Raw genomic sequence first — 10,591 nt, forward strand, 5'->3', positions numbered from 1 at the left:
TGACAATAAATGTAATTTAAATTTTAAATGCAGGTTTCTTTCCCTCATCATTTATCGTTTTATTTTTTAAATCATTTTAAATAACTGAATTGAAATCAGTTCAACTTGTTTTTGACGTCGTATCCGTTAACGAGTTACATGAGAGGACTGAAGGAAACGATGGATGAGCCGGTGGTTTCTGGAGACCAGCCATGTTGCTTAAACACAACTCTAAACACAAATTACAAAACTCACACACAAAATGCAAAATCCTACACTTCTCTTGCAAAAGCAAACTCTACCCTCAAAACAGTGTTAACTCTTCACTAAATGGTATTTCCTTCTCAAATGCCAAACACATACATCATTTGAGTAGACATTTCTTTTTTTTTTTTCTCCCTTGTCTGCACACATATTAATGATTGATACCATGACGGTAGAAACCAAAGGCATATATATGTGCATTATTACTATATTTAATATATATATACATATATATACGCATACATATGCGTACACATACATAAATATACACATACAAACCCAGTGATTTTTTTTTCCATCCACTGCCAATCCAGGAAGCAGGAACACACGGAGACACACGTCAAGCACTGGAAATCTGCAACAAAAAACCACAAACAAAACACGAAACCGGCACGGAGCCGACCAAAACATGAACAGCAATCGACCCAAATCTTGAGATCTGATCGCAGTCTGAGCTAAGCTACTGCTACCGCTACCTAACCCCAAAAACTACAGAGCCAGCATGCAGGTGAACAAGCCAGTGTGTATGTCTATGTGTGTGTGTGCATGTATGTATATGATCATGCGTGTGTGTGTGTGTGTGTGTACATGTCTTTGTGGCTATGTGTGTGTGTGTGTGTGTATGTATGTGTATGTGTATGTGTATGTGTATGTGTATGTGTATGCAGAGGTGGACTCGACCCCAGTACTTGAGTAAGAGTACAAATACTACTGGTCAAAATTTACTCCGTTACAAGTAAAAGTAGCTCAGTCAAAATATTACTCGAGTAAGAGTAGAAAAGTACTTGCTTTTAAAAGGTACTTAAGTATCCAAAAGTAAATGCTTTTAAATTTACTTTAAGTAAAAGTAAGAGTAAGAGTAAGAGTACATTTCTTATTTTCCACATCAGTAAATTACTATATTTTTTCTAAATTAATTTAAGGATCTTTTAACTCTTGTTTCTGAGAATTAACTCTTTGAAACCAGCTGCACTGATGTGCTGCTTTTAGAACCACAATGTTATATAAAACCTGCAGAAACACCAAAAACAAATCAAATGAATGGGATCATAAGAGGACAGCAGATGATGCAGAGTTTATTAACAATCATGAACTGAAACCAAATGAACCTGCACCATCCAACTAAGTCTGGATCCCCCTCAAAGACCACTGCTTTACAAAAAAAGCAGGCGCACTGTTGCGGCTATGTCTTGACTTGTTGCAGCTCTGTCTTGACAAACGCAGGCTACTTTGGCAGTATCGTTTTGAGGAGGCTTGACGTATTTCCGCTTTACGTACATCCCAGTGGAGAGCGTGCACTGTGATAGGTCTCCTCCTTTGACAAAAACAGCTTGTGTCCAATAGGATTTTAGGGAAGAAGAAAAAAGAGCAGACCTGAAAGTAACGAGTACTTTTCAGCCTTCCTAGAAATTTACTCGAGTAAAAGTAAAAATATTTGTCTTGGAAATGTATTCAAGTAAGAGTAATAAGTACCAAAGAAATCTAATACTCAAGTAAAGTACAAATCCTCTGGATATGTACTTAAGTACAGTACTCAAGTAAATTTACTCCGTTACTGTCCACCACTGTGTGTGTCTGTGTGTGTGTGTGTGTGTGTGTGTGTGTGTAATAAACCAATCAAAGCTCCACCTGAAGTGTATCTATAGTGGGGGATGGGGGGGAGCAACCCCGCCACCCGCGAGACCAGAGGCCGACGAGGAAGAACCCTGAACCCAGGCCACCGGCAACCCCACAGAGGGGAGAGGTAGGAGGGAGGCAATCCACCGCCTGCGAGGCCCCCCCCTCCACCGGCGGCAGCTGAGGGGGCCGGCGGGCGGGGCCCCCACGGCTCGGGAAGAAGCAACCAGGGATCTGTTTGAGTAGACATTTCTAAGCACCCAGTGAACACTGATGTGCAGAATGGAAGACACTATAGTATGAATGGAAAACACTATATGAATGCCTCAGTAGAATCATGCATTTGTATGTTCAGTGTTACACCTTCAGCTGTTGGATGGAATATATCACCATATAGTATTCATATGTATAGGCTACTCAAATAGAAAACAACACACAATTCTTTACTGTAACAACAAATCATTTTTACAGTATTTTGACTCAAAATGTGCAGTCCACTGGACATCACAGCACCCGCTCACCTCTCTCAATAGTCCACCATCCATTGTTCTCCAAACAAACCAGTGACACCCGTGACCCCTTTATGGCAAATTGCTGATTGCATGTTGCACAACAGCCTTTGGAGTTTAGAAATGTGATTGACTGTGTGTTCTGTGTGAACAGCAAGAGAGGGAATTCAGGAAGAGTGTGCAGGATATTGGGAACTGTGTTTAGTGTTGTGAGAATGCTTTGGTATGGAATGGGAATGTGAGTCTAGAGCAGTAAATGTGCTTGGAGTTCAGCAGGATTGGTTTAGCCACCTGAAACATGAGTTTCAGGTTGTGCACATTGTGTCTGATGTTCCAATAAATGTGTTTAAACAATTGTGAAAAACTGTAACATGTGTTTCAGAGAGCAGGAGATATGATGACTAGTTGGCTATAAGTATTGTAATGGTGCAAAAAGTCAAACTTCGGAGGCATGTTATCATTTATCCTAACCTTTATTGGAATGTACATCCAAGTTTAGTTGCAGGAATCTGAGGGAACGGATGTAAGAACAAAACTGGACAAGAACATCTGAAACAACCACAACCAAATTCACTCTATCCGGATGGAGCAATTTAACTGGATAGTTTTTGTTTAAAGGCCGAAATGAAATAGAGTAACGAGGCTGTTTTTAAAATGTAAGGAGTAAAAAGTACAGATAATTGTGTGAAAATGTAAGGAGTAAAAGTAAAAAGTCGTCTGAAAAATAATTACTCCAGTGAAGTATAGATAACCAAAATTTCTACTCAAGTAAGGTTCACTTGACACCTTTGGCGTTACCGTTGCCTCCCGCTCCTGAGGGCCAGCGGTGTCGGTTCTGGTCGTCTGACAGCGGGTCACCAACACCATCAGCTCGGTCCAATAGGCTTTGTCGCACCGATCCTCCTTCCTGTGAGACACTTCTGCAGAGAGGAAGAACAAATCCCCCACAAGCCCTGCAGAACAAGAACCTGGACACACCAAGTTTTTGATATTTAGCATGGTATTAGTTATGAACATAAGGTTTTCAAAAACCACCGCAAACAAATGGTGACGCCCCCTAGTGGCCAGTTTGCTGAAAATTCAAAATGGCTCCCGCTGAAAATACATAAGGTCATATCTCAGCTTTTCTTAGTCCTAGATTGTTGAATATTGTCACTTTTTCTACTTTTTTGGTGCTAGGAATTCAATTCTGAGATAAATTTCCTATTTCAAGGTCATGTTGAAGGTCAAATTTAATTTTCAAGGACATTTTGTTGCCCAAAAAACTGCATAGGCCAGGGGTCGGCAACTCGATGCGGCTCTTTAGCGCCGCCCTAGTGGCTCCTGGAGCTTTTTCAAAAATGTTTGACCTTTTTTTTCTTTTTTTTTTCCCTTTTTTTTCCTCTTTTTTCTTCTTTATTTGCCTTTTTTCTCCTTTTTTTGCTTTTTTCTCTTTTTTTCTTCCTTTTTCCTTTCCTTTTTAATCTCGACATTTCAACTTTTTTCCTCAACGTTTATACAAGACTTCTCATTTTTTGCGGCTCCAGACATATTTGTTTTTTGTGTTTTTGGTCCAATATGGCTCTTTCAACATTTTGGGTTGCAGACCCCTGGCATAGGCTATCTCGAGAATTAAGTCACATAGAAAGATTATTTAGGGCTCTAGACTTATATTTCCACCCCATTTTCACTAAGTCACAGTGAAAGAATAGGATTTTGTTAAAATAACACACAAAAAACATCAGCTGTGCATATTTAAACTCACTAAAACCTACAATTCCTGCCTCTATCGCCTCACTTATTGATTAATTTTGAATTTCCTGCAAACCGGCCACTAGGGGGCGTCACCATTTGTTTGCGGTGGTTTTTACAAACCTTATGTCCATAATATGACCATGCCAAATATCAAAAACTTGTCACCAAGTGCACGATTTTCATGAATTCCCTCCCAGCTACCAGCAGACGGTCCAAGCCCGCCGTGTTCGTGCTGACGCTGAGAGAAGAACTTCCAATCCACTTTGTCGGCACCGAGCTACAAGAGGCGTTAGAACTGGACCACGATGAGACAGGGAGAGCAGAAGTTCCTGGGCCGCGGACCAACATCGTGTTTCAGTTTGTCCGGTTATTGGAAAGGAGTTTGTTTGTTGTGTAATTTTCATATTTATTTTACCATTAAACAGCAAAAAGAGGCACACGGCTTCAAGGCCTTTGGCAGGCTGACGTGAAGAACTGAGGTCCAACACTGGTGAGTCAGCCGGGCCGCACCCACGGCTCCAGATGACTTCACGGCCTGATGATCCAGCACTTTTACTGGTTTTCTTAAACTATCCTGCAGCTGGATTGAACAAAAGACGCCGGCGAGGCCAAAACCGGTCCAACAGCCTGGTGGAGACGGCAAAGCTGCAGCAGAACCAAGATGTTCTTAAGCTGTGAGATTCAGAGTTTAGGCAAAGACATGAGGGCTTAAACAACGTGGTTTCTACAGCAGCAACAGGTTAAATTACAAGAGATGGATGGATTAAATCATAAAATAAATTTATCTCAGTCAGCTGCTGATAAAGGGACGGCGGTGATCAAAGTTCTGCTTTGTTACAGTAAAACACTACAAACACCTCAGTTCAGCAGGGGCTCGGTGACATTTCCTCTAAAACACACAAAACTAAAATAACAGTTAATTCTAGACCAGGGGTGTAATAACAAAATAACAAAAACGGTGCAAAATGTTTTTTTTTCCAATTCTTTTTTTTTTACTATTGTTATCTAATCTAATATCAGTTTAGTTAATTTTAAAGGAAATATGCACTTTGTTTACACTCTAATTATGTAAAATATATTTCTTCAGGATATTTTCTTGAAATTTCTCGTTTTTTTTTCAAATTATGTAAGATACTTTTAATATCATTCTACAAAGATAAACAGAAACAAGTATGTTTTTTCTATATTTCGCTTTTTTATAGGAAATTTAATTAAAAGCAAAATCTTTCTTATTACATCCAAGAGTGTTTCTTTGTGATTTAGAGATTTTTCCAGTACAATTAAGTGTATTTATTTTTAAAAATTGTGTGCCAAAAAAGTCATCACTTCTCTTTTAACTTTTTTACTTTGTATCCTCGTATTCAAAACTGAAATTCTCTGAATAAATATCTTCTATCATCTTTTTTAGCAGTGATATTTTTCCTGCAAAAATATATAATAGTAGTCAGTTAATAAAAATAAACGACCGTCTACAAAGAAATAAAATCAGCAAATGCATTCTAGAAAACAAAAAAAATGTCGAAAACTGCTCTCTTTGTGGAATAACGATGGATTTGTAGAATAAATACAGTATATTATCGGATATGCTGCGATTAATGGCAATTATTTATGCCTTCCTTTTTAGTAAATTAACATTTTGGTTTTTTTCGTTGGAAACTTCTCACATTTGACAGTGACACCGCTGTTCTAGACGCATTTGATCGTTTTTCTGTCCATTAACCAGCGTTCAAGGCCTGCTGGTGACGTCATCACCGCCGGTGCTTGCAGTGCTCAGGGTGGCCAGCAGATGGCAGCAGTGATCACCGGGTTTAAACGTCAAAGTAGTCAAAATATTCATCAAAATATTCATCAAAATTTAAATTTTATTAAGTCAGACTGTTATAATGTGTCGCTTAAGTATATTTATTAACAATGAACACATAGAAAAAGGTCTTTATTCATGCTGCCGACCTGATTAAGAAAAACTACGGTCGAATGTAAATTTTTCAAGTGATGAAATTCTCTGCAGGAGAATAGTAAAGAGGCATTTTTTTAGTGTTTGATTTTGTAACTGGGGGGATTTTCCCAGTGTGCTCTGTTCCGTGTCACAGAAAACCAGATCTGACAGCGCTGTTTACGAGCCACATCCAAAACACACGCACCAAACGCAGAAGGACCTTCTTATGTCTGGGAACGCGTCCACGAATCCCTGTTGCAACATGTGCTGCTCTGACGTGAGAAATGACCAAATGTCTAACAGCCACAAAGGTTCGGCGGACGTCCAGAGTTTGCGTCATCTCACCAACAGGTCAAAGGTCAAGGGCAGATTGATCTACAACAGCGGTTGGCAACCCAAAATGTTGAAAGAGCCATATTGGACCAAAAACACAAAAAACAAATGTGTCTGGAGCCGCAAATGAATGAAAATGAAAAGTCTTGTATAAGCCTTAGAATGAAGGCAAATGGCGAAAGGTGAAATGTCGAGAAAAAAGTCGAAATGTTGAGAAAAAAGTCGAAATGACAAGAAAAAAAGTCAAAATTTCGAGAAAAAGGTCGAAATGTTGAGTAAAAAGTAGAAATGTCGAGATTAATGTTGAAGTACAATCTCGAGAAAACAGACGAAATGTTGAGAAAAAAGTCGAAATGACAAGAAAAAAAGTCAAAATTTCGAGAAAAAGGTCGAAATGTTGAGTAAAAAGTAGAAATGTCGAGATTAATGTTGAAGTACAATCTCGAGAAAACAGACGAAATGTTGAGAAAAAAAGTCGAAATGTCGAGAAAAAAGTCAAAATTTAGAGACGAAATGTCGAGAAAAAAGTCGAAATGTCGAGAAAAAAGTCGAAATGTCGAGAAAAAAAAGTTGAAATGTCGAGAAAAAAAGTTGAAATGTCGAGAAAAAAAGTCGAAATGTCGAGGAAAAAGTCAAAATTTGGAGAAAAAAGTTGAAATGTCAAGATTAAAGTTGAAGTACAATTTCGAGAAAAAAGTCGAAATGTGAGAAAAAAGTCGAAATGTCAAGAAAAAAAGTCAAAATTTCGAGAAAAAGGTCGAAATGTTGAGTAAAAAGTAGAAATGTCGAGATTAATGTTGAAGTACAATCTCGAGAAAACAGACGAAATGTTGAGAAAAAAGTCGAAATGTCGAGAAAAAAAAGTTGAAATGTCGAGAAAAAAAGTTGAAATGTCGAGAAAAAAAAGTCGAAATGTCGAGAAAAAAAGTCAAAATGTCGAGAAAAAAGTCGAAATGTCGAGAAAAAAGTCAAAATTTTGTGAAAAAAGTTGAAATGTTGAGAAAAAAGTCAAAATTTCGGGTAAAAAGTCAAAATGTCGAGATTAAAAAAGGAAGAAAAAAAGAGAAATAAAGGAAAAAACGAAGAAAGAAGAAAAAAGGAAAAAATAAGAAAAAAAGAGAAAAAAGGAAAAAAGAAAAAAAGGTCAAACATTTTTGAAAAAGCTCCAGGAGCCACTACGGCGGCGCTGAAGAGCCCCATGCGGCTCTAGAGCCGCGGGTTGCCGACCCCTGATCTACAACAACAGAACCCAACAAGCAGCAGTCTGATATCCGTCTGCGCGTCGTTTCCTACTAATTTCACGTCCGTTCACAAAGAACGTAGAGCCACATTTCCCACCTCGCTCGGCCGGAGGTCCCACTTCTGGTCTTGGCTCCGCCCCAATGTTAATTTACTAAAAAGGAAGGCATAAATAATTGCCATGAATCGCAGCATATCCGATAATATATTTCTTCTACAAATCCATCGTTATTCCACAAATAGAGCAGTTTTCAACATTTTTTTAGTTTTCTAGAATACATTTGCTGATTTTATTTCTTTGTAGACGGTCGTTTATTTTTATTAACTGACTATTATATATTTTCGCAGGAAAAATATCACTGCTAAAAAAGATGATAGAAGATATTTATTCGGAGAATTTCAGTTTTGAATACGAGGATAGTGACAAAGTAAAACAGTTAAAAGAAAGTGCTGACTTTTTCGGCACACTGGCGTAAATATCCGCGCCAATTTTTAAAAATAAATACACTTAATTATACTGGAAAAATCTCTAAATCACAAAGAAACACTCTCGGATGTAATAAGAAAGATTTTGCTTTTGATTAAATTTCCTATAAAAAAGCAAAATATAAAAAAACATACTTGTTTCTGTTTATCTTTGTAAAATGATATTAAAAGTATCTTACATAATTTGAAAAAAAAAGAGAAATTTCAAGATCCTGAAGAAATATATTTTACATAAATAAAGCGTAAACAAAGTGCATATTTCCTTTAAAATTAACTAAACTGATATTGGATTAGATAACAATAGTAAAAAAAAAAAAAGAATTAGAAAAAAAAATGTTCGCACTGTTTTTGTTATTTTGAGCGTGCGAGAAAAAAGTTGGTAAAATCCGGCCCGCCAAGCAAAATGAGTTTGACACCCCTGCATTAGAGGGTTTTATGACAACTGGAGCAAAAGTAAAGCTCAGACACCACGACATTCTTAAAAACGTGATTTATTTAAACACCCAGACAGACGAGTTTACGATCAGACTGAGCAGCGGTCGTCCGTCTACCGTCTCACGTCAACTTCTCCGTCAGAAAGTCTCCAAAGTCCCAAAAAAACGGCGGTTCTGCAGCCAAAAAACAGATCCCGAACCCAGGCAAGAAATCCTGCTGAGTTTGAAACATCCACAGAGTCCAAAGTGACCCATAAACAGTCCCCAAATCAGAGGCTGTTGATGCTTATCTTAACTATTGACCTTTTCCCAACAAACAGCGATTTAAAACCACGTGAAGTCAAAGTTCTGAACATTTAAAACCTTTTGTCGATAGCTGTGACGTTAAAGTGGAAAGATTTGCGTAACTAGAGTTTAAATCAAAGGTGTTATTTCATTTAACTACAGCTAGCTTCCTCCAAACTCATCGCTAGCTCGCTTAAACTTTAAAACTGTGGAAACAAGTGTCGAACTAAACCTGCAAACGCTGAAACGTCGTTGCTTAACGTGGAAAATAGAAAAGAGTTTGTAGTTTAGTTGTATCAGGTGCTTCTCCTTTGACCTTTGACCTTTGCCGCACGGCGCCTGCAGCTCCTCGTCGTCAGTACGTGACGAAGTTGGCGGGGAATATCCCGACGGCGCCGCCGTCCAGCCGCCCCTCCCACCAGTCGTACTGGGACTCCGTCTTGGTGACCACGGTGATCCGGTCGCCGGGGGCGAAGCTCAGGTCGCCGGGCTGCTGCCCCGTGAAGGGGTGGGTCGCCGTGACGACCAGCGGTCCACCGGCTCCGCCCACTGACGCCCCCGCCCCTGCAAGAGAGATACAGTTAGGTTTTACCGTTTTTATTATTTTTATTATTATTATTATTAATAATTTTATTTAAAAAAAAAAGATTTTTTTTTTTTTAATACATTATTATTATTATTTTTATTAATTATTTGTATTAATTATGATTCTTTTTTATCAATTATTTGTATTTTTGTTAAAGTTTATACATTGTTTATTAATAATTATATTATTTTTTGCTATTTTTTATTATTTCTTCCAATTATTAATTATTATTATTTATCAATTCATTGTATTTGTATTGTTTATTAATTATTATTTTTATTCATGATTGTATTATTATTATTATCATCATCATCATCATCATCATCATCATCATCATCATCATCATTTTTTTTATCAATTGTTTTTATTAATTATTATTTTTGATTAGGATATTTTTTATCAATTATTTGTATTAATTATGATTATTTTTTATCAATTATTTGTATTTTTATTGATGTTTATACATTTTTTATTCATAATTATATTATTATTTTTAGCTATTTTTATTATTTTTTGTCAATTATTAATTATTATTTATCAATTCATTGTATTTGTATTGTTTATTAATTGTTATTTTTATTAATTATTATTATAATAATTTTTGATCAATTGTTTTTATTAATTATTATTTTTTATCAATTTATATTTATTATTATTTTTATGAATAATTTTTTTACGAATTATTATTTTTAGTAATTATTATATCTTTAGGTCACGTCGGCCTCGTTTCTCACGTCACAAAACTGCAGTTCAGCGCCTCCGCCACTAGAGGGGGGCGGAGTCAAGGATCCAATCACTTGGGTGTGTTTTCACCTCCGACCTCACCTGAGCTGCAGTTAAATCCCCTCTTCCGCCCTGAACCTTAACGAGTCACCGCTGACATCAATTAGCAGGTTTTTAAGTCCTTTTTACGTAAAAAACTGCCCCGTACGGTTGGAGAAACTCACCTGAGAATCCAGAGTCGACGGAGAGACTCGGGTAGAAAGCGCTCTTCTTTCCTGCTCGGACACACACACACACACACACACACACACACACACACTGGAGTTCACACCAGAACCAAACAACACCACACACGTTTGCTGGTTCTCTTACTGCTGTGGTCCGACAGCTGCTGAAGGTTCTGGGATCTCTGCTGGGGGGGGCCTGCAGGTCTGGAGGGAGCTCTGGCCGTCTGCGCACACACACA

General features: G+C 37.6%; 1 protein-coding gene across 3 annotated transcripts in view; it reads right to left on the reverse strand.

The window, feature by feature from the left end:
• Nucleotides 1–8,589: 8,589 nt before the first annotated feature.
• sh3yl1 (SH3 and SYLF domain containing 1) overlaps nt 8,590–10,591 on the reverse strand; it is a 19,563-nt gene continuing 17,561 nt past the window's right edge. Inside the window, exons 8-10 of one of the 3 annotated variants that reach the window (XM_061716011.1) lie at nt 10,501–10,576; nt 10,350–10,400; nt 8,590–9,380 (exon numbers count right to left, since the gene is read on the reverse strand). In XM_061716011.1, coding sequence (XP_061571995.1) covers nt 9,172–9,380; nt 10,350–10,400; nt 10,501–10,576 — 336 coding nt within the window. In that variant the 3' untranslated portion in view covers nt 8,590–9,171. Of the gene's footprint in view, nt 9,381–10,349; nt 10,411–10,495; nt 10,577–10,591 lie in introns of all 3 variants that reach the window. The other 2 variants (XM_061716010.1, XM_061716009.1) reach the window with 2 other exon arrangements.

This window comes from Cololabis saira, chromosome 24, assembly GCF_033807715.1.
Source record: "Cololabis saira isolate AMF1-May2022 chromosome 24, fColSai1.1, whole genome shotgun sequence".
Classification (NCBI taxonomy): Eukaryota; Metazoa; Chordata; class Actinopteri; order Beloniformes; family Belonidae; genus Cololabis; species Cololabis saira.